Here is a 25,000-nt window from a genome sequence, read left to right as displayed (position 1 = left end):
GTTTAAACAAGCATATACAGTATTGTATAGTATTACATTAATTATTCATCCATGCATGTTCTGAACTCAGTTACTCAGATCAAGCTTCATTAAGTACAGGACAGGACGCATCACGGGGCACATTCACGCACAAACCCTTCTACCTTAAATATTTTCTTAATACAGAAATGTACGTTTTTACATATTCTAAAAAAGTAGTAAAGAAATGAGTATAGAAAAATGTATTTCACCTTAATTATACTTGCAGACATTTGCACAGTTGAATGATTACGTTGCATTTGTTTTCAACACACCACTGCTATTATAGCCGACAAAAATTTTTACACATTTAAGCTAAGTATCCATAATTTCCATTTACCAATTCACATTAAGAGAAGGTCATGCTAACTTAACAATATCATCAGAATACACATAATTTACTCTTCGCTCAAAACAGATATAAATACATTATGCGCTTTTAATTGAAAGGAAAATATTTTTGGTGAGGGGTTTTATTATTGTTATTTGAGCAAAATGTGACTGAAAATAGCTTACCAGTGAATATGAATTTAGAGGAAAATGTAACTACACAAAAATGTACTTTAACATATTAGTTTCATTCTTCATTTAAAATCTGTTTAAAACACACTGTATTCCTACAAGCATAGTTCAGAGTAATGAAAGATAGTTTGATCAAAAGCAAAATGCATGGATGTTTGGATGGTGGTTTACAGTACCTAGCAGAAGAAAGCAAGTTATATGTTTCAGATACAAGAAGCACTAGTACACAGTAAGCAGTACGACAAGCTTTCTTTGGCAGAAATTAATAAATAATTTTTTTTTACAAGCTATAAACCAGGCTTGTGTAATTTACTGATGATATTGCTAAATGGCTATCCTGTTTGCCAACTTACCATTATACTCTTTGTTTGTTCCTCTTCTTCCTGAATCAAACCTGTTAACTGACTCAGGAACTTCTGGTTTTCTTGAAGTAAATGTGTCACAGTGTCACTATAGAATAAATCACAACATAAATAAACATACCATACTACAAATATGAGAAACAACAAAAATAATAATAAAGTTTATGTATTATGACTTTTGCAAATTGCCTCGAGTAATAGAATCTAATACATTTTTAAAATCATTAAAAATATTTCAAAATAACTTCTAAAGGGTAATTTGTTCCATACAAGGGTCCTTGATCTAGAAAGCATCTGTTGAAACCACTTTGTGAAGGGTGCCTTAAATAAATATTGAAATTAAAAGTGGGCTCCTATGAACAAACTTCTAAGGATGTCATTTATTGATTACCTGGTAAAGTTAAAATCTGAAGCAAGTATTTGCAGCATTTCACAGGAAATACGATTTTAAATCATTATCATCAAAAGTGACTGAATCAAATTAACATTAAATCTGACACTACAATACTGTTAGGAGAGGCTTAGCAGGTCATTATTGCTGGGGTCAACAGTAATTAGCAAATATTAAGCTTTGTGATGAATATTCCATTTTAAGAACTTTACGTAGATTTTGTTATGAAATGGCCATGCCCTGTCTTTATTTAGTAATTCTGAAAGATCTGATGGGTGTGATTAAATGGTGTGACTCAAACCACTTACACCTGAACACCAGCAAGACCAAGGAACTGGTGGTGGATTTTAGGAGGCCCAGGCCCCTCATGGACCCCGTGATCATCAGAGGAGACTGTGTGCAGAGGGTACAGACCTATAAATACCTGGGAGTGCAGCTGGATGATAAATTGGACTGGACTGCCAATACTGATGCTCTGTGTAAGAAAGGTCAGAGCCAACTTTACTTCCTTAGAAGGCTGGCGTCCTTCAACATCTGTAATAAGATGCTGCAGATGTTCTACCAGACGGTTGTGGCGAGTGCCCTCTTCTACACGGTGGTGTGCTGGGGAGGCAGCATAAAGGACGCCTCACACCTGACAAACTTGTGAGGAAGGCAGGCTCTATTGTAGGAATGAAGCTGGACAGTTTAACATCAGTGGCAGAGCGATGGGCACTGAGCAGGCTCCTGTCAATCATGGAGAATCCACTCCATCCACTGAACAGTATCATCTCCAGGCAGAGGAGCAGCTTCAGCGACAGACTGCTGTTACTGTCCTGCTCCACTGAAAGACTGAGGAGATTGTTCCTCCACCACATTATGCGACTCAATTCAATTCCAACCGGGGGGGGTAAACGCTAACATTATTCAAAGTTATTGCCTGTTTTTACCTGCATTTTTATTACTCTTTAATTTAATATTGTTTCTTTGTATCAGTATGCTGTTGGTGGATTATGTGTATTGCCCCTTGGGATTAATAAATTATCTATCTCTCTCTCTCTATCTGGAATAGCAATTGAAATAATTCTCCAAAGCAACATTTAAAGAATTAGCATAATGTAATCTATCAAATTTCCTTACCTTCACAAAATTACAATCATGTATTAGAACGCCCCATTTTCTTAACTGGCTCATAAGAACATTCATAAATTTAGAATCAACACATTTGAAGGTTGTCCTGTCCAGCTTTGATTTATTTCTTGCACACAGTGGTGCAAGCATAAGTTTTGCCTCTCTTGAAATGGATGGAATAAGAGGGTTCAGTACAACAGATGTCTGGATGGACCTTCCGAGGTACAAATATATGCTTGCTCGAGTCACAAATAAACATTTGGTAGCCTGTCAGTCCAATAAACAATTGTTAACCTCACTGCAGACCTCAAAATCTTACAAAAATAATAAAAATGATTAATAATAAAGTATTAAAGGTCCCCTCCCATGAAATATAAACTGCTGGAAAGCTAAAAAGCTGCAGACGTGCATGTTCCAAAATGAAACTCAAATGAATTCAAAAAATGATGTACATCTATAGGCAATAAACTCAAGGAATACAAATAGGGGATTGACTGATTGTTTTTACACTATCCACAAAAAACTGGAACTGGTATATTTGAATGCAACCATGTTATTCTTTCATTTTATCTATTTTATCTTTCTGCTGGTCAGGATTCAGGGAAACCCATGTTTATCCGAGATAACTGTAGTACAGCAGGATTTAAACAAAAAGCCAACGAATCAAAATACACACTAGCAAACATGCCCAAAAATTTGGAAATACACTGTACTAAAATTGCTCTGAACAAACAAGAACCCTTGGAATAAACCCATAAAAACAGACTATGAGGTCATGCAGACTGAGAAAATGTTCCAGTTTGGAGTGGGATGTGTTCTACATTGCCACCAACAGTTAATATTTATTTTAAAAACAAACCAATTTTAAAGGTGAGCTGCAGGATTAGTTTTCTCCCAGGTCCAAGGTATAGACAGTACCAGGCCTTCTTGGAGTCACTGGAGGGGATCCTGGAAAAGGTCCCAGCAGGGGACTCCATAGTTCTGCTTGGAGACTTTAATGTCCACATGGGTAATGTTGGAGTCACCTGAAGAGGCGTGACTGGGAGGAAAGGCCTTCCTGATCTAAACCCAAGTGGTGTTTTATTATTGGACTTCTGTGCTAGGCATGGTGTGTTCATAACAAACACCACGTTCAAATACAAAGGTGGCTTATAAGTGTACTTGGTACCAGAATACCTAAGGCCAAAGATCTATGACCGATTTCATCAGTTTTGAGAGAGTATATTCTGGATACTCATGTGAAGAAATGGACAAAACATTCAACTGATCACCGCCTGGAAACCTCTGTCCAGAAGATTTTCAACTCCAACTTCAGAAAGAGCTTTTCCGACATCCTGGGGGAGGCTGGGGACACAAGAGTCCAAATGGGCCTTGTTCAAAGCCTCAGTTGTGAAAGTGGCTGCAAAGATGTGCCTCTTGAGATAGCAACCCAAGGGTTGAATCAAGGACACTAGAAGTGAAGCATGCCATAAGGCTGAAAAAGAAGGCTTTCCATGTATGGCCAAAATGAGCTATATCATCAGGGTGGCTGGACTCTCCTTAGAGATAGTGCGAGAAGTGCAGACATCCAGGAGAGGTTCAGAACAGAGCCCGCTGACCCTCTGAATTAAGAGGTGCCAACTGAAGCACTTCGGGTTTCTGACACAGATGGCGCCAGGACACCTCCCCATGGAGGTTTTACAGACGCAACCAGCTGGAAGGAGACCCCTGTGAAGACCCAGAGCTCGCTGGCAGGATTATATCTCCCAGATCACCTGGGAATATCTTAAGATCCCATAGTATGAGCTGGCAAGTGTGACTGGGGAAAAGGACAGATGGGCTTCAGTGCCAAGACTTTTGCCCCTGCGACCTGGCTTCGGAAAAAATGGATGGATGGGTGATTTCTCCATTTATTTTTTAATTGTGTTAATCTATAAATTTCTGAGGTGGTTTATTCTTATAGTTCATTCAATTTGTATTGCAATACAAAATTCAATTAATACTGCATATTTCTTAAAAAAGCAATTAACAAACTCCTTATGTTGGATTTGACACACTTCTGTTGTTTAAAATGTACCAATATTTTTATGTACTGTAGTATAATTAACATCCATCATCACAAGGTTTTCTGAAGAGTAAACAAGCTTAAAATGCAAACAAGCCTTGTATGTTGATGTATACACTATGTCATAAAAATACGAAGCCTTCTAAAACTCTTACAAACGTAAATCACAAAGCAGAGTCCTAAAGAGTAAAGAGGAAAAACACAGACATGGACTTTAATTAAGAGCAGGAATTTATCTCTGGTTATATAATTATCCTGAAAGACAAAGTTTGAAAAGCATTTCATTTTTCTTCAAGTACTGCAGAAATGTTTGTTAATCAGGTTCATGGACAATAATTACACAGGTCTGCAAAAAAAAAATATATATTTTCAGGTGCCAAGGTTTTTTGAATGGATCTAGGGTATTTTTAGGGTGCTGAATTCAAAAATTCCATTACTTTTGCTGAATTGGTTCTAGTTTTTGAGATAATGGACATCCATGAAAATAATGCATTCCCCCAATGCGACTTGTGTGTGATAACAAATGCAATAGCTTTTGGTCTGTCTTTTGACTCTTTAACAGTGTCTTAGGTAATGAAGTATACCATATAATTAATTTGGATTTCAATTTGTAGGCTTACAATGCTATAAAAGTGACTTTTTTGAAGCCAGAATTCAACTGTGAATTTGCAGAGGAAAAAAGTCAGCTACAGTATAAGTTTGTCAAACCCTGTATATAAATACAGGTAAAAATGATAACTTCATCAAGAAGAGCCTGCATCAACAATTCTGATGTATTCTGCTACATCTGTGGAGAGTACATGGTTGAAAAACAAAGAAGAAATATCACAGACTTTGTGCATCAAGTATATCTGGCTCACAATGACCCCTCGCTACTTCGCGGTTCACTTTTCGCGGATTCACCACTTCGCGGGTTTTTAAATATAGTAGTAGTATTTCCTAGTTTAAGAACAACAAAACAAGTTCGGTGACTAAGTGTGTTGTAACACGGGCTGTGATTGGTACATGGGAGGGAGACGACAAAATCACAGCTTCCCACATTCTAATCGGGCCCGTGATTGGTGCTTTGACTGATGCCCAGATTGCACAGCCCCTCCCCTTGTCTCTCTGTTGTGGCCATTTCACTTCAAGATTTCTCGCCGAGTAGTTTACTTTACACTGTATTGTGTGTGATTTTTTTGTGGTTTCTTTGTGTTGAACTTCGCTTCAATTTTCACCCCCTGCAATGGCTCCCAAACATGCACCTTCTTTCAAGGCTGGTGCTGAGCCTAAACGCCAATGAAGAATGATAACGATCGCTGAGAAGGTGAAACTTCTGGATATGTTGAAGGAAGGGAGAACAATCGCGGCTGTGGCTGCAGACTGAGGTGCCCTAGGAAATGGCACCGCCGTCTGAAGAGACGTAAAATACAGTCATCGGCTGCGCAGTAAAAGTCATCATCACCTTCATTGTCATCATTTTTACTGCACAGCATATTCATCACCATCATCACGTCATATATAGGTACGTGTACTTCACTATACTGTAACTGTAAACTTATCTACCGATTTCGTATTGCTTAACAGTTGTCCCTGTTATTAATAGAGTAAAGGGTGGGTTGCAAACAGTACAGGAAGGGTTTAAAAACGTCCAAATACACGTTAAATTATTAAATAAATATGGTGTCCCTACTTCCGGAAATTCAGTTATTGCGGCCGGCCTTGGAACCTATCTCCTGCGATAAACGAGGGATTACTGTATTTTGGAGTACAGCTTGGAGACCAGGATAAGTCTTGGGCTCCACATATGGTTTGCAAAACATGTGTGGAGCCCTACGACAGAGGACAAAAGTTGAAAGAAAAAGTTTAAACCTTGGTGTGCCAATGGTATGGAGAGAACCGAAAAACCACCATGATGATTGTTATTTTTGTGTTGTAAAGATTAAAGGCTTTAATCGTTACAAGAAAGCTCCGTGGGATTATCCTGATTTGGATACATGGCAATGACGTTCCCATACCAGTGTTTACCAGACTACCAAACCAGCCACTGTCAGACTCTGAAGAGAGGCAGGGATTGGAGTGTATGGCAGGTAGTGGAAATGAATTTGAGGGAAGCTCTTTGACGCCTCATCTATTAAGCCAAAAAGAACTCAATGACCTGATTCGAGACTTTCACCTGTCCAAGCAAGCATCTGAACTTTTAACGTCCAGACTTAATGAACAAAATCTTATAAAAGGCGGAAGTTAAATTACAACCTATTGGACAAGAGAAGAGAAGCTTCTCCCATATTTCAACAAAGTGGAAGAACTTGTACTGTATACTGCAATGATATCCCAGGAATTGCACAAAATCCGTTATCATGAACATCAGTGGTCGATTAGTGTTGATCTTAAGATGACGAACTTCTTGCTTGGACAGCAATCTGGATACACATAATACCCATGCTTCATGTGCCTCTGGGATACCAGGGCAAAGCAAGATCATTGGACAAAAGTGTCATGGCCTACAAGGGAAGAAATGATTTTTGGCGCTGCGAATATCATCAACAAGCCACTGGTGGACAAGAACAAAATCATTCTCCCATCGCTTCATATTAAGCTAGGATTGATGAAGCAATTTGTTAGGGCTTTAGACAAAACAGGTAATTGCTTCAAGTACATTTGTAGATCATTCTCTGGACAGAACATGGAAAAACTAAAAGCTGGAATCTTTGATAGTCATCAGATTCGCAAACTCCTGAATGATTCCAATTTTACCAAATGTATGAATGACAGTAACCAGGTTTCCATCCAAGGAGTTTTTGCGAAAAAATATTTAGCGCTTCAATTTTTTTTACCGATATAGCTGATGGAAATGCTAATTATCGATAAAATGTTGTACATGTCGACATAATATTTTTCCGTTTAACTTTAGCGCATAAATTCCATATCGATACTTCAGATGTCACAAAAACTACATTGAAAACACTTTTTGTCGGAAAAAAGGGCTTTAACGCAAATAAATGTGTCACATGATACATTTTCATCACGTGCAATCAAAACGAGAATGGCGGAGCGTTCGCATGGTCTGATGAAGAGACTCGTTATTTCTCGTGATGAGCCAATGCAGTAACGGATAGGCTGGGTCTCCTGCTACTAAAAGGGGTACCTGAACTCCCTCCACATCAACTGTAGCCTGGGGGTCTCTCTCAGGATGTCTAAATAATACAAAAACCGCAAAGATAATATACTGTGCCAGTCAAAATATTTAATAAACTGTATGTTTCATTATCTAAACATTTTTTTCTTATTATTAAATGGCATATGTTTTAGCATATATGAGAAATTCTCTCATTAATATTAACTTTAGTTTTTTTTTGATTAAACGTCGTTATTTTGTATTAATTCAAATTTCAGTTTTAATTAAAAACCTTAAGGGAAGCAGGTTACAGTACTAATTCAGTTGTTATCGCACTGAGAAGGGATGTTGAAAGGTAGGCTCACCTGTACAGATCCGATGCTGCAAACACAGCTGCATCATGGGCACTTCCAGGAGTGCCAACGCAAATGTCTCGTATCATGCACCTGTCATCAACAAGGGCCTGGTGAACAATAGATGGCCACCCTTTGCGATTAATGTAATCACGGTAGCCTTCCGTCGGGGGAAGAATAGGCACATGCGTGCCATCCAGCACACCGTAATTCTGTGGCACAAGATGCACCAAGGAATTGCGGTATGCAATTTCATTGGCCTCCGCTGCAGTCGGAAGTCTGATATAACGCCGCATTAATTTTTCTTTAATAGTGGTGCACACAGCATATACACATCGATGGATGGTAGTTTTACTAACCCCGAAAGTTTCTCCAACTACTCTATACTCGGCGCAGGTTGCCAGCTTGTAAAGGCGATGGCAATCCGCTTTTGGGTTGGAACCGGTGGTCGGTGGCAACCTGTGATGGGCACAACATCAGGACTGATGAATCCACACAACATCTCAAATGTCAGCCGTGTCATTCTAAAATGCTGCAGCCAGAGATTTTCTGTGAAGTGTCTTTCCACCACCTCTTCCCAGAAGGTCTTATTCCGTTGTCTCTCCCATACCCGTGGGTTTCGTCGTACTGGGGTACTTTCTTCGCGCTCTAGGGCTATCAGACAAGCAACTGCTTCATTTTGCTGTCGTCTTCGGATATTATGTACAATTCCAATTATTTGTGAAACTGAAATAACAGTAAGCTGGCAAATTTCAAAAAACTGTCTGAATAATCTCTCCATTTCTTTGTTTAGTGGAGGGGGTGTAACGTGGAAAACAAAAGGTAGATAATTTGCGACATACACACAATTATGTATGGAAACAGCTCAAGGGCAGATTTTTTTTCGCGATACAACAAAACTTATGCAACAGTTCGTTTTTTTCGGGATGCGTGTCATCATCACGCACACCATTTTATCGATAAAAAGCCAGTTGGATGGAAACAGGCTGGAGACAGCAAATTTCGCACATTTTTTTTACGTATATTCTGTTTGTCGATAACAAAACATCGCAAAAAACTGGATGGAAACTTGGCTACTGAGGCTTCAGCAAAGGAAGAGTTTTGTCTCTGTTGTGAAGAACTACTTGGGTAATCACAGAGCAGACAACTATGAAGAACTGGTGCAAGATATGCTTGCTAACTTCAGAAATTTGGGAGTTAATATGAGCATAAAGATGCACTCTCTCCATAGCCATTTAAACAGATTTCCAGATAACCTTGGAGACTTCAGCGATGAACAAGGCAAGAGGTTCCACCAGAATATGAAGGTGATGGAGGAGAGATATTAAGGCAGACGGGACATACACAAGATGGCAGACTATTGTTGGAGTCTCCAACGCGATTGTCCTGATCACACAAATAAAAGGAAATGGCATAAACAGCATTTTTTGAAGCACTGACATTAATAACAATGAATAACTAATTAATATTGTATTAATTAATCAAATCATACATAACTTTTTTCCTGTCACTGTTAGATATTTTTAATTTCTTTTTTGTATGATGTTAGACTGTTTACTTACTAGTTGTAGCTAAAATAAAAATATTCTTGCAATTCTGAATGCTTTTCAAACATGTTGCGTTAATTAATTAACTATTAAATATCTCAGAAACTAGAGCCAATCTGGCAAAACCAAAGTCATATTCTTAATCAGCACCATAAACTTAATATAAAACTGTTCAGACATCGTTGGCACCACAATCACTGTATACCAGTGTTATGAATCCCAGAGCCTGTACGTATTGACTTTAATATGTGTATGATTTTAACCAACATTAATAAAATGGAGGTTATATACTATTGAATGTTACTTCTATATACAATGTGTAACTGAAAAATTACTATCTAGTAAACTGGAACCTTTAGATTTAATATTTTTACCTTTCACTTGGCCTAGATAGGGAAGAGAGGGGATGAGGTGCATGCCCTTGCTGGGTCCACTGCAACATCTGTGATGAACTGGAGGGTTCAGGGACTGGAGCTGGAATTGGTCGAGTTGAACTTTGAGCCTAAGACAATTCACAGAATAAAAAGTTTAGTTAAGACAGACAAAAAAAAAGAAGCATGTGTGAAACTGTAGGAGCAACAATGGCCAAATGGATGCAAACAAAAGTACCCAATAAAATGCAAAAAATAACATTATACATATATACTCAATGAGCAAATTATCAAGAAGAATATACTGATTGTGGGTAGTGCCTCCTTTTGCTCTCAAAACAGCCACAATTCTTCATTGCATGGATTCCATAAGATGTTCACAACGTTCCTTTGTGATTCTGGTCCACATTGACATGATTGCAGTTCTACAGATTTGTCAGCTGTACAATCATGCTGAAAAGCTCCCTTTCTACCACATTTCAAAGGTGTTCCATTGGACACAGACATGATGACTGAGAAGGCCACAAAAATCACTGAATTTACTGTTTGGTTTATGAATCCTGTTACAAACAAATGACAGTAGCCATTAGAAGATGGGTAAATCATGGCCATGAAGGGATGCACACGATCAGCAACAATACTCAAATAAGCTGTAGCATTCAAGCGATGATTGATTGCTATTAACGTGCCCCCAGTGTACCACTGCTCCCACCAGCCTCGACTGTTGACACATGGTGGGTTGGGTGCATGGATTCATGGATAATGCTGCCAAATTCTGATTCAACCATCTGTGTGCCTCTGCACAAATCAAGATTCATCGGACCAGGCAATTTTTTTCTAGTCTTCAGCTGTCCAGTTTGGGGAGTCTGTGCCCACTGCACACTGTTATGCATCACCACAAATGTACACAGGGGATATCTGGGTTGCTGTAGCCTTTCTGTCAGTACAAACCAGTCTGGCCATTTTCTTGTGACCTTAATCATCAGCCAAGAGTTTTCCTCTGCATGACTGACACTCACTGGATTTTTTTTTTTTTTACATCATTCTGAGCAATCTCTAGAGCACAATTTATTGGGGTATGGAAAAGACATGACCTTGTAAAAGAATGAATATGGGATTCAGAGAAGACAAAATGCACATAGTTGTAATATGGGGTGGGTAAAAGTGCAATAAACATATGGGACTGCAAACTGGATGATGAAATTAAAAAGGCTGAGTTTAGACAAACGGCACCAAGCCAAGATAGTAAATTTTACCTCACACAATTATTTTAGTGACCAAATTCAACTTCTGCAACACTACAGAAAACAGACTATTTACCAAAGTACAATGTTTAGCTTTCTTGTTAAAAGCAAGCAACAATGCAAGCACCAAACTGCATTCCATACAATTAATGAAATTTAAAAACTGTCAAATTTAAACTATTCTCAGTTCCACCCTACTTAAGAATATTGCACACCTGCCAAAAATGTAATGTAATTTCAATAAAGTAAAAGGTCAATTGTACTTACACAAGCAATTTTTAACAAGTGCCAGAATTCTCTTTGCCTCTTTGCTTGCATTTGCATTACACTGTTGTCTGCCTCCTTGATATTTTCGAGAGCTTTTTCAATTTTTGGAAACAAATCAATTATTTTTTGCTTGCTTGAAAGAATCTTACTACGAAGAGAAAAATCAAACATTCTGCATATAAACAAGCTTTCAAACTTTCAAAGCAATTACTTAAAGAAAATGTTCATCTTTTGTATTAATTCTTTTTGCATTTCTGGACTTGTTCTTAATAAATAGACAATGATAATTTTGTGCTTATATTTAATTACATTTATATGAACTATAGCCTTGGCTCAGAGAACTGACATAAGAAGATATAAAGGGAGATTTTGCTATATATTATCTGATTTACTAACACAGCTAAAACATATGTAAAATAAAAGTAAATTTAATTTGAAACATGCATAGTAAAAAGCCATGAATATGTTAAATTACAAAAATGTATATTTTACCTTAAATGAGAAAAAAGGTCCTTTAACACCTTCTCTTGACTCTGAATTGCCTGTATAACGACTTTCACCATATCTGAACTGTCACTATAACCAGGCTGGGATTCTGTAATATATAGGTCAGAAAGTGAAAAATAACCCTAAAGAAATTATTTAATAAATAACAATGCTAAAAAGTAAACATTCTGCATAACAGAAAAGACGTTTTATAAACCTTCACTTATGAAAATTTGGATTTACAGTACCTTTGCATTTCTCTTTTAGACGCTTGTATAATTCAATAGCTTTTTCTTCACTGCAGCAAAAAAAAAAAAATTAAATAGCTTATTACAATTAAACTCCGCATTCTAACATTTATCCCAGTATACTGTATTTATTGTTTTGCATACAATACATAAATTCAAGTTGCATTTCTTATATGTAGGCACCAGAACAGAATTTTTATTTATGTGTGGTCTCTCAGTATAATAGGACAATGGACTTTAAGTAATTGGTGTGTGATTTGCTTTCACAACTTACACATAACATTAAGATGTATCTTTGTAGAGATAAAGCATGTAAAAGGGATTATGTGTTAAGGAAAAACTTTTCTTGTAACCTCTGTGTACCAGAGAATAGGCTATGCCTGCTCTACAGGCAGCACACCAGGTCATAGATCAGTATAAGCAACGATGTACGTTACTGTATAAGCTACATGCATATTAGTCACAGGCTGCATCTGCAAAGACAAAAAAACAAGTTTGCCCTACCCAGGCCTATAAGTGAAGTGATGAGCTAGTGGAAGGTTCAAGAACATACAGTAAGTTGTGGTTTATGCCGTGTTCCATTCAAACTGGGAAGTCGAAATTTCCAAGTTCCGAATAGGATGTTTCAACTGGAATCCCTCCACAATCTGGATTTCAAACTTGGAGAATCTGAGTGCCTCACGATCCCTGACTTCAAAATCCTTGATGGCTTCACCATACATCAACAGAAATGAAAGCTGTAGTATTACATTATTCGTTAGCAATTCTGTCCATTTACGTATCATTAAATCAGTACAAGAAGACACAGTACTCTCCAACTCCTATCTGAGTACATGTTGCTACAATGCTTCGATGCGGAAAATACAGTGTAATGCGTTTTTATCAGCTTGTTCAGTAGTGGTCTGTATTCTGAAAGAGCAAGCACAATAGATTTTCCTTGAGGAATGGATATTGATTTTCTGAATGTTTTACTGGCACATGGTCAGCACAGATGTGATGTCATTCCCAGTTCCGACATCTGATGTCTGGGGTAAATGAATGTAGCATTAACCAGGATTGGTCCAAGGTTATGAGACCTGAAAATGACAGGCGAGTCACCATTTTGTCCCATTGGTTGAGGAGGTACAGCAGGTATACACAAAAGCAGTATAAATTCAGAGCTATACAGACTATGCCAGATCTTAGACAGGATAGCTCATAACATAATATGAAAGAGCCATCTAGGCACAATGGCTGCCTAGACTCCTAGCAAGAATAGCTGCTATACATCCAGGTTGGACTGATGTAATTTGTCATACTTGTTTGCTTAGCTTCTGCTCCCTCGAGATTTTATTTTTTTTCTCCAGTCGTCTGGAGTTTTTTTTTTGTTTTTTTGTTTTTTCTGTCCACCCTGGCCATCGGACCTTACTCTTATTCTATGTTAATTAATGTTGACTTGTTTTATTTTCTTACTGTGTCTTTTATTTTTCTATTCTTCATTATGTAAAGCACTTTGAGCTACATTTTTTTGTACGAAAATGTGCTATATAAATAAATGTTTTTGTTGTTGCTCTGGGATCATTAAGAACCTTAAATTATAGAATGTTTATCTATAATGTGTGAATAAAAGTGTAAACCTTCTCTTCTGCTTGTTTTGGTGCTCTGTCTTGTAACCTGGTGTGATAGATAAATAAGAGTACGGGAAAAGTTTTTAGCTGCAGTAGCAGTGAATCCTAAGAGTGACCACAAGTGCATCTATAGACTGCATCTGTACCTTCAGGGCTAAGCTAGTAAGTATAAACATGCAAAGACTATGGTGTGGATTTGCGACACACTGTTCAAGTCTATTTAAGAGAGAGTATGAAAGCAAGAATAGAGTAACACTATAGGACCATTCTATGATAGAACACATTGACAATAAACTAAACTTAATTAAAAAAAATGACAGTGTAGAAAATCAAATGTACAAACATGTTTTTTTTTTTTTGAATCTGTTGCAAAAGGTATGTTATCTGAAAGGAGGTGTCTGGAAGTGAATCAAATTGCTGTAAGTTGTTTGGTAAACTTGACTAGACGCAGCTGAAACCGTCACAGGCTAGAAGGCCAGTAGAGTCAGAGGATTTATGAAGAGTGCATTGAGATTTCACTTTAGTTCACTATGTTAACCAATGGCCATGCTCTAAATCATAACACTTTCAATGACAACAGTAAATCAAAATTATTCTCTTAGAAACAGAGCAAATGCAAATACTAGAGCTCAGATTTTCAAAGTTTATCCTCTTTAAACATATCAGCATTTTTAATGACAAACACATGAACAGGTGGAATTCCACCTTCCAAAATATGATTATTTTCAAAACTTAGAAATTAAACTGTAAATGGTTTGGAAACCTGTTGCTGCACTGGTCTCTGCAACTGGGATGGGAATCAGTACAGTACCTGGTTCTCTACTGGTTAAGTCTGGCTTGTTTCTTACTGGTAAGGCATTCCAGTTGCCCAAGTCAAGAACTTTGTCTAGAAGTTTTGCTCTTGAATGAGTGTAAATCATTAGATTGTTCAATGAATTAACGCAGCTGCAGTGCTACTATAAATGTTTATCCTGGGGCATGATCGTGAAACTAAAGTTAAGTCCTCACACAAATCTTTCGATTTTCTGATCTAGCCTCCATGCACCCACTTGGTGAAAGCCAAGGTATAGACCCCACACATGCTGTAGCAACTATATCTACAGACTGGTCTAATGATGCCTTGAATAACAAAAAGATAACAGTATTTTGTTAAATTAGGCTTTAATACCTCCAGTTGTCTCTACACCTTCTTATTATTTCAAGGTGCATAATATATTTTGAGGTTGAGAGGAGTCTATATAACTGAATCAGTTTAAACACAATCAAAACATTGAGGACATTGATCAAAAAGAAAAATAGTTTTAAACTACTGAAAGAGAATGTACTGTGGAATAAAAAACATATTTAAAGTTGAGCATACTGACTCTGGCTACAAAAACTGACGTAACGTCACAGCTGTTCCAAGGAAAAATGTCTACCACTTGAAAATAAATTGAGGATTCTGAAAAGAAAATTTTGAAATTTCACATGTTTGTTTCTTCATTGTCTTTGAACAGAAATGATTAACTAATGCATCATGGAAGCATGGACAAGACTGTTAAGTTTTTTAATATGTAGTAACTGATGCACTGAACAAACAGATCTTTCTCTTGTACTCATTAATAATGGATCGATTTGGAACTACTCACTATTAATGAAAAAGAACATTTCTATTAATTTATCTTAAAAATTGACAAAAAATAAAGTCTGATACTAGTGGCATTACTGAAAAAAAATATAAAATTTAAATAGACAAGTTACCTACGGCCTCTCCTATTTAAACAAAGAAAAAAATCTTTCACTAGTTTGTTCAAGTTAGATCCACATTGGACTTCAAAAATTATGAGCCAGAATCTGTACTGATTTTGATTGGCTGTAATCCTCAGGTAGAATACATTATTCCTTTCATGTCATTATTACATTTTTGAAGCAAATTTATGTAAAATCTTTTCATTTTTGCCCTTGAGTGCCTCCTTCTGCATTAAACAAATATGGGTAACTGATGATATAAAATAAATTTTATATACTGATAACAGAAACAATAAATACGAGAAGAACAGTTAAGAAATGGGAATTAATAGGTCAGTTGGTCACTTACAGCTCTTCCATGACATCATTTTGCCTTCTTGCATAAGGACTTCTCTGAAGTTCAACTATTTCTGAATGAAGAGACATGATTTCTTCATCTAAGTGGCTGACCTCTGCAACCTTTATGAAAGGGTAGCAAAAAAATATATATTTAAAAACTAACACAAGCAAATGTGGTTACTGAAGGGCATTAAAATATAGCATGTAGTCACTTTCTAAAGTATAGACAGTGGCCAATATGAGAGGTATATTTCTTTTGAATTAATAAATATTAAATATTGAGGCCACAGGTTGACTTCACTTTAAGTGGTTAAAAAATTAAATACCACTCATGGTAACCTTTATGCTGTATATTATAAAAGATTTATCATTGTCACTTAGTTTTATAAAGGGATTTGTAACAAAATTATACTTAAAATAGGTTTGTAACAATATTTCATAATCGTTTAATTAAAATAAAGAAAACAACCTGTGCAAAGGCATCTGCTTTCTCTTCATTCTCTTGCCATGCCTTTAACATCTTTTCAGAAGCTTTGAAAAATCAAAATAAATGTTTAATTCACAAGAGAAAAAAAGATTTAAAGCTTTACATTTTTTCAAATAAACACAAGAAAACTGTAGTCTACAGAGTACAATATTAAATATTAAAAACATTATTTTAGGTATTGAATGTTAAAAATGGTAGAAAATGTAAACAGAATCGTAACAGTGGCTAGTTTTACAACAAAGATGACATTTTCATTATAATAAACTGTCACAATTTCAAGGATACAGAAAATGCAAAAAAAAGTCACCTAAATGCTATTATTCTAAAAAAAATGTAATTAATAAGAAATATCATAGTATTGAAACAATCAATATACAAGTTCTTTATTGTTCTTCATATTTTTAATTAACTTACATATTCCATACTGCATCTGGTCACTGTATTTCTCCAAGTCAAACTGAATGCTACTCTTAAAAAACTCCAACTTTGCCTTTAATTGCTGAGAGACTGAAAACATCAAATTCTTGAATCGTGTAAGGTTAGTGTTATACCGCAGAAGGCTTAACCTACAATTGAAAATGCACAACATTTTATAATATAGAAAACAAAACCTCCCCATCCTCTTTCTCTAGCACACACACACACACACACACACAATTTAAATATATATATGTATATCTATATCTCTATATACATATACACACAAACATATAGACATCATATATATATATAAGTTTACGTACCCTGACAGAATTTGTGAAATATTGGACATTACTTACAAAATATAAGTAATCATGCAGAAATCTTTCCTTATAATTAGGAGACCTGCATTTCAGTGAAGTAGCTTGTGGGTTTTTTTTTTAGCATCTCAACAAATGATCCTGGCAGATTTGGGGCTGAGTTCTTGGTTAGTGTGCCTGACTTTGGCTTGGTAACAACATAACCCCTAACTTTCCACTTTGATTATTATATATATATATATATATATATATATATATATATATATATATATATATATATATATATATATATATATATATATATATATATATATATATATATATATACATACACACACACTCTGAACGCTATTGACAGGCATTTTCAGATTTCTGGTTATTTTTTGAAATCCTTCTCCTGATTTATACAATTCAACAACCTTTTCTTGCAGGTCTTTTGATAGTTTTTTTGCTTTCTCCATGGCTTGGTATCCAGCAAATTCACTGCAGCTCTGCATGAATTTACATTCACTATTTACACACAGAAATTGATTATAATAAAAGAAGTTACAGGTGTGGACACTTGCCCTTAATATGAACTTGCGAGTGTCAACCTGTATGTATATTATCAGCCCTAATATTAAAAGGTATGTAAACTTTTGATCTGGCCCATTTGTTTGTTATCATTAGGAGTTAAAAAGGGCACAGCCAATTATGTGATGACAAATTGCTTTGACTGAGCACACTCCCTAATTAAAAGACAAGCTTTCTGCACTGTTACTTATACTTTCCAAACAGTGGCTAATATTTCACAGATTCTGAAGGAATATATACTTATGAGCACAACTGTATATAAAAAGTATCTAACTACACACACACACTCTACATTTATCTTAACTGATATACACACACACACACACACACACACACACACACACACACACACACAGTCAGTGTGTATGCATCTGAAAATAGTGAAACGCATTTGAAATGTAAGTTTTTGAAAAAGAGAAATGTCACTGTATGTGAATAGTTCATAAATTAAAAAAAAACCAAACAAAACCAACACATAATTTACATACATTGCTGCGCGCTGTCCTTGAAAAAGTCTGCTGTAATCTTCTTTAAGACCACAGATATAACCTACAGCATCTCCCCAACCTTTTCTCAGTGCTTTAATAGGAAACTGTTTTTTGGATTCCCTCACTATATTTACAAAAGAAAAAAAAAAATACATATATCAACTTAAGAATGTTTGAATTAAAAATTTTAAAGACACTCATGAATAAATTACAAACATTTAATTTTTTTTAATATAGATTATCTTACCAATATAATTCACATAATCCGGGAGTTTACGGTCAGCAAAAGGTCCAAGGTACACAGTAAGACTTCTGTCAAACAAGTAAACAATATAGCTATCCCAGCCTCTCTAAAAAAGAAGCAACGAAAACTGCTTTAAATATAAAATCAAATGTGTGGAGAAAGAAGGCATTGTCCCCATTTTGGTTATCTTGGGTGTACAAGGGGTTTCCATATGAAAGAACATACTTCAGAGAAATAAAGAAGCTGACCTGCCACCCCAGCACTCATCAGATTCTAGAGGGACACATAATTGAGGGTTTAAGCTTCTCTGTAGATCTACAATATAACAACATTTACTCAGCTTGCTTTCTGAACTTCATCTGTGCACCTCCCCAAAAATGAGACTATACTTCATGTCAACGTGAAATGTACGCAGGGCCCTATGACTTTTATTGGCCAATTTGGTAACTACGTATTTTCTGAAGCACGTTCCATTTGTGTTCCGCTATTCTGAAGTAAACATTTAGCAGATCAAGGAAGGACTTGAAGTTAGATACTTCATCACAACACTACAAAAACAGCCAAATGGCAGTCAATTTCTGGACTAAAAATTAAGGTAAAATTTGTTTGGATGTCCGTGAATGTATGAAATAGCTGAAAAATGTGAGGAACAGATATGGTAATCCTGGAGAGCAAAATGTCTTTTTTCTCCTGGCTGGCACTACTTGTAATGGATCATTCACTTTTCTTATGGTTCAAACACCGACAATTAATGTTCAGGCATGTGCAGTCACAGAAATATAAACTTTTTTTGACATCATAGGCTTCTCATGTAGCTTTGGGGTAGGCTGGACACAAAATTATAAATCAGCACTTAAGGAAATTTATTTTAAGATCTGAATGCAACTCTGGCTTATACTGAAGAGCACACTCATGGACATATAAGATGGATAAAAGTTACACTGATGTTTTTGATGAAGTTGTAAACTGTTTCTGGAGTTTACATGGAGGCTACATTATTGACTATATAACTGAGTATGTGAGCACTCATAAATATGCCAAGTGATGATGTCTGGTCTAGGCAGATTTTTTTTTCCTTTTTGTGTATTTTTCTTTGAATTTTTGAATAAGTACGTTGAATTTAATTTAATTTTTTTTTACTTTTTCATGCTTTCTAGTTCTATACACCAAATACATGTGTTTTGCTGCATATGGCTATATATGGAAGGTCTATGTTCATTAATAAACCTGACTGAAAACATCCAAAGAGCTATTAACTAATATAGTGATATACCTCTCATGAGACAATTCCTAAGAATGCTTCCAGGATGGAAGGATCAACATTTAATTTAGACTTACCACTCCATCTAATACACATTGTGATGCAGGTTTCCTTGGGTCAAGTGAAATTCCTGTTTCCAGTAGTAATTCCTGATTAAGTGGAACGATTAATGTTTCTTTTGTAATCCGTAACTGAAGAGAATGTAGACTTTCATCAGAGACCAACTGAAACGAATGGACTTTGGCAGAAGTCATATTCAAGATGTGCACCACCTGAAAACAAAATTACCACAAAAGTCTGCTACTTTAAATATAACAAAGTAGAATTGGCCTCACAGTATATGAAAGTGAGGATGCACCAAAGTTCTTTTACATGTGATCATGGCACATTAACTAAGGCAATAAAGCGTTTACACTGATGGATGGTTGGGGAAAAAGATTGTTGGGGTAAAAAAAAAAAACGAAACAGAAAACAGATTTGTGGCACATGTAGTACAATGGAATGAGAAAAGAACATAGAAATAAAAATAGGCACCTGTTTATTGATATTAATGATTAAAAACAAACATGAGAAAAATCGCTTGAATGTTTCTACAGTAACTAAAAAGGCACAGTAATATTTAAGAGATTACCAAAAACTTACAAAATACTCATTTCTACTTCAGGGTGGCCTGATCACCCAATAACTGCAGGTATAATTTTAATAAACTAACCAGAACCTACTAGGAAATATCCTGTCTCTAGTTTTCATTCTGCTTTTTCTCCACGGCATGTGAAGTTGCCAGTAACAACTCACCAACAGTTCACTACCTTATAGGCTATTAAAAGATACACAACACACTCGGGCATCATCCTGTAACAAGATGCGTCTCATTGCAGTGCTGCATTTTAAACATTAAAGAGTTTATCCTAAAATTCTGAACACATCTTGCACTATGACGGCTTATGTTTACAGGACTTAACAATGCAGAGGAGCTACAATAAGGACATGTACAGTATCAATTAGGAACAGAGCACCTAAAAATGAATTTAGAAAGCCACTGTACAGGTAGACTGACCACTACCTGAGTTACTATACAACTGCAGTAGCAAAAGAGATATGGAATTAGGAAACTAGAACATGAAATATTGGTAAGGAAATATGACTATTGAGCATTTCCTTTTATTGCAGTGTTCCTGTATTGATGTTTCCATTATCTTCTGCCACTAGTTGAAAAGTAAGGATATATTTAGGTTGAAACTTCCACTCACCTGACATGAACAAACGTTATATAGTTATACAGTTTATTTTTAGGTTAGTAGAGTCTCAACTGATATAAAGAAAACCTATAAAAATTATTCTACCCTGTTTAATCTTCCTGTCGTAAAAACAGCTTCAAACACAAGCTAACATTTTTGAAAACAGTTGCTGGTGATATCAAAAACGGATTGGTAAAGTTAATTCTGAGGAGCTAATAAATGACAATATCTCAAAGTACACGCTATAAGCTGTGGTGTTAATTGTGTTAATTAACAGCATTATACAGAAAATTTTAATTAGACAGTTTTTTTTAAAAAGATCAAATAATACTACAAATAATTATTTGAGTGTGTTCAGAGTTTTCTAAAATAGATAAAAACTTTCTTCATGATGCCTAGGTTCTCTAATTCTCACTAACCTTCATGCTCAATATCTGATCCAAAAGGAAAAAGCATTGAGGCCGCTTGGGCTCAGAGTTTAAGCCACCTCCTCTTTGTACAGGATCCCACCTTAACATTAGCTGTAGCCAGTTTTCTAAAGGGTCAATGATTGCTCTGGAAGATAAATATTTAGATACAATTCAGGGAAAAATAATAAGCGGTTTATTAAATTATTCCAAATGTATGCCTTTAGTACCCATTAACACGATTTTTGTCACATTTAAGTAAGTGTACATAGTATATATTACATTCAGTAAGTTACATTTTCTAAATACTTTGTCTCAACAACTACCACAGATTATAACATATTGTTAAATAAGTTCCATCTTTTGGTACAAGTAGACCAACAAAAGGGTGAAACTTAAATCACTTAAGCAATCGAGAATTGGAAATGCATTATAGAAATAGTAGTAAAATTTTAAACATTTTTTTGCCATACAGAATTGCATGCCAATAATATGCAAAAATGGAGACTATGAAATATTTTATGCATATACACAATGCATATAAAGAAATCATACTTGCTCAGGTTATTAGTATCAGGAAGGTGGGTGTAAAATTTGATTTCTCCGAACATATCTTCACAAGCCATTATGTCCTTTGGACCTTTGTTACGAATTTTATTATTCCTGGAGAGAAAAAGTAATTGTATCTTTAATGCTGCAAACATGAGGTGAGACAAATTTAAAATGTTTTTATATTATTAGTGATGAATACATTTAAAATGGAATTCCATACCCATATAGATAACTTCTTACTCCATTCCTTTCTACTGCAAAACCAATTTTTTCCTAATTGTCTAGGGTTTGTGCCAAAAAGGGGTCAGTTCCCTAACAATCCCCCATAAGACTTTGTGGCAGTGGCTAACTTCAGTCAAAGCTGTTTAAGGAGTAAAGTGCTCAGAAGAGAGCCAAAACCCATTCACCCATCTAAGGTGACTGCAATCATTACTGAAAAAAACAGTTGCAAGATTGGATATCTGTGGAGAAACACATGAAATTTGCTCAGTAAGAGAAGGTCATCATCAAAGCTGGACAGACAAGACAACAGCCATTCTGGACAGACATTGGAAATGCTATTAAACCTCTTTTTCTATTTGCATTATGAAAGTCTATTTGATATTTAAAAATACAGCAATTTGTGCACTTCAATTGTTGTTGCTTTGATCTTTATTGTTAAACTAGCATTACATTAATAAGAAAAAAAACAAATTGGACAGATACTTATATACAGAGTTATCAAAAAGGAAAGCAAGCTATTAATATATTGTTGCATCGTTTACATAAGTACCACATACTAATTGCACTCAAGAAAATAAAAATGAACACCATGTACACTGTAATAGCCAGTTGTAGTTTTGACAAAACTACAGAAAAGGCTCAAATGGCCATTATAAACAAGGGCATCAACCTTTTCAGCAAAATTGGTCACAACATGTATTTTATCAAGCACTAATGAGCATACAGTGTAGTGTAGTGCAGGGTTTCGAGAAATCAGCTGCCACTGTAGTTTAGCGCTACAGGCTCACATCCCCAGGAGACTGGGCTGGAGTATTTTAGAACATTAGAACAATCTAGATGAGAACAGGCCATTCAGCCCAACAAAGCTTGCCAATCCTATCCATTTAATTCTTCATCTTCATAAAAAAAATATCAAGTCTAATTTTGAAAGTCCATAAAGTCCAACTGTTTACCAGTCTACTTTTTAAGTTATTCCAAGTGTCTATGGTTCTCTATTTAAAGATGAAATTCCTCTTAACAAGTTTCAAACTGTGTCGCCTTGTTCTTGATGAACTCATTTTAAAATAAAAAAGTCTCGATGCACTTTACCAATACCCTTCATAATTTTAGACAAAATCATGTTTCCACTTAATCTTCTTTTGCTTAAACTGAAAAGGCTCAGCTCTTTTAATTTTTCTTCATACTTCATCTCCTGTAGCTCTTGAATCAGCACAGTTGCTCGTCTTTGGACTTTTTCCAAGAACTGCTAAGTCATTTTTGTAGCTTGGAGACCAAAACTGCACACAGTATTCCAGATGTGGCCTCACTGGTGCATTATTAAGTTTCAGCTTAACCTACCTGGAGTTGTACTCTACACATTGTGCTATATAACCTAACATTCGTTTAGAATTCTTATGGCTTCTGAACACAGTGTGGAAGTTTATAGTGTAGAACCTACAAACCTTTCATACCAAGACTAACCTACTTGTCTAGTCATTTGTTGTGTGGAGTCTGCACACAATGCCTGTATCTTTTATGAGTTACTCAGCTAATCCCAAATGAATTTTTCATACACATCCCATCTATGTGATTTGTGACTTTCAAAAGGACCAGTATAACATGCGAGTAATAAAGAATGTTCCTCTCTACAGGTGGACATTCTGTCCAATATTACTTTCTGCGCCATGGCTAATTTTGCCAGATAGGAGGCTTCAAATCTCATAACCAAGGACTTGATTAAGCAGGTTTGATAATGGGTGACCAAGTCTGAAACTGGATGGATTGATGAATATGTGTTATAATTCTATAATGCTAAATGTTATACTTTCAATTTTGTAAAACAAAAAAACAGCTGGTAACTTTGAATGTTAAGGTTAGTAACATTCACTAAAAGTGTGATTAATCATAGTCTCTGATGCAAATGAATTAATCATATTTTCCACGAAAAATAAATTTTATGAGAGCAAATAAATGAGTTATTGTTATAAATTTACAATTTGCAACATGATATTGATTTCCTATTTTCAAGTAACCAGGACAATGATTGAATGAAGCATATTTTTAGAAGGCCCTGAGTAAAATGTAAATGCCATGAACAACATCTAGTACAATGTTTTAGACAAACAATTTATATACTTGACATTACCATTGCACTGGTTGATGATTGTGTAAAAAAGGCCGGAAACCACAGCTGCATTCAAACACCACTGTACCAAAACTCCAGTAATCTACTGTCACTGTATAGGGTTTATTTTCAAATAGCTCCGGTGCCTAAAATACGAACAAGGAAGGAAAAGAACATTTTACCCAACAGACCTTTACAGTAACATTTAAAGATTACCAAAACTGGATTGCAGATTTTAAATATTGTAAACTACGAGTATGCCCATTATAAGCCAAATATTGCAAATATAAAATATGCACAGCAAATACCTTAATAATTTCCAGCAAAGGCTTAACACCACAAAGAATGCACTAATTACAGGTATAACAACAGAATCTAAACATGTGAATGCAGATGTATTATACACTGTGAGGTGCTTTAATCTTGCTCAATGCACAACTCAGATTTACTTTTTAAAACTAGAGTGACTGAAAATAATTACTTCATTTGATGCAATATGTCATGCATACAAAGAGTAGCACTCATATTTTAAATAATTAATCAGGGCAGCAGGGCAAACAACAGCTTTTTAAGATATTTGAATTTTTCAATTGTTTACCACTATTAAACAAAATTTTTAGAGACTGCAAAAATTAAGGACACATTCTTCACTGAACACGCTTTCTTCATAACTTTTAAAATGAAGTGTAAAATACAGAATTACATGTAACAAGGACACTGTTCTGTTTGCTGTTACGTTTCTTTGGTACCATTTCTTAAAATTGTGCATTGCTGTGCTGTTCTTCAAGAGTCATACTGCATGGATTCACTTCTATTATTTTTCTGGGGCATACTGCTGGCACCACCTAACTGATGAAGGGTTAAACCAGACTCCTTTAAGTAACACAACGCATCTTTCCGTGACACTCCTTGACATTGAAGGATGAAGGTTGTGTAATATTCACAAAGCA

The 25,000-nt window shown here is 35.6% G+C and overlaps 1 protein-coding gene across 3 annotated transcripts in view; it reads right to left on the bottom strand.

The window, feature by feature from the left end:
- chuk (component of inhibitor of nuclear factor kappa B kinase complex) overlaps window positions 1–25,000 on the bottom strand; it is a 72,172-nt gene that overhangs the window by 9,818 nt on the left and 37,354 nt on the right. For all 3 annotated transcript variants that reach the window (XM_039773618.1, XM_039773600.1, XM_039773609.1), the window contains 14 exons: window positions 24,072–24,196; window positions 21,728–21,835; window positions 21,185–21,320; window positions 19,605–19,799; window positions 18,270–18,372; window positions 18,023–18,146; window positions 16,636–16,787; window positions 16,204–16,265; window positions 15,745–15,854; window positions 12,061–12,110; window positions 11,819–11,921; window positions 11,327–11,474; window positions 9,819–9,946; window positions 894–990 (listed from right to left, as the gene is read on the bottom strand). In XM_039773618.1, the coding sequence (XP_039629552.1) occupies window positions 894–990; window positions 9,819–9,946; window positions 11,327–11,474; window positions 11,819–11,921; window positions 12,061–12,110; window positions 15,745–15,854; window positions 16,204–16,265; window positions 16,636–16,787; window positions 18,023–18,146; window positions 18,270–18,372; window positions 19,605–19,799; window positions 21,185–21,320; window positions 21,728–21,835; window positions 24,072–24,196 (1,641 nt within the window). The remainder of the gene's footprint in view (window positions 1–893; window positions 991–9,818; window positions 9,947–11,326; window positions 11,475–11,818; window positions 11,922–12,060; window positions 12,111–15,744; window positions 15,855–16,203; window positions 16,266–16,635; window positions 16,788–18,022; window positions 18,147–18,269; window positions 18,373–19,604; window positions 19,800–21,184; window positions 21,321–21,727; window positions 21,836–24,071; window positions 24,197–25,000) is intronic.

Source organism: Polypterus senegalus, chromosome 1 (assembly GCF_016835505.1).
Source record: "Polypterus senegalus isolate Bchr_013 chromosome 1, ASM1683550v1, whole genome shotgun sequence".
In the NCBI taxonomy this organism is placed as follows: Eukaryota; Metazoa; Chordata; class Cladistia; order Polypteriformes; family Polypteridae; genus Polypterus; species Polypterus senegalus.
The sequence above is the reverse complement of the archived record's forward strand: the minus strand, read 5'-3'. Positions and strand labels throughout refer to the sequence as shown.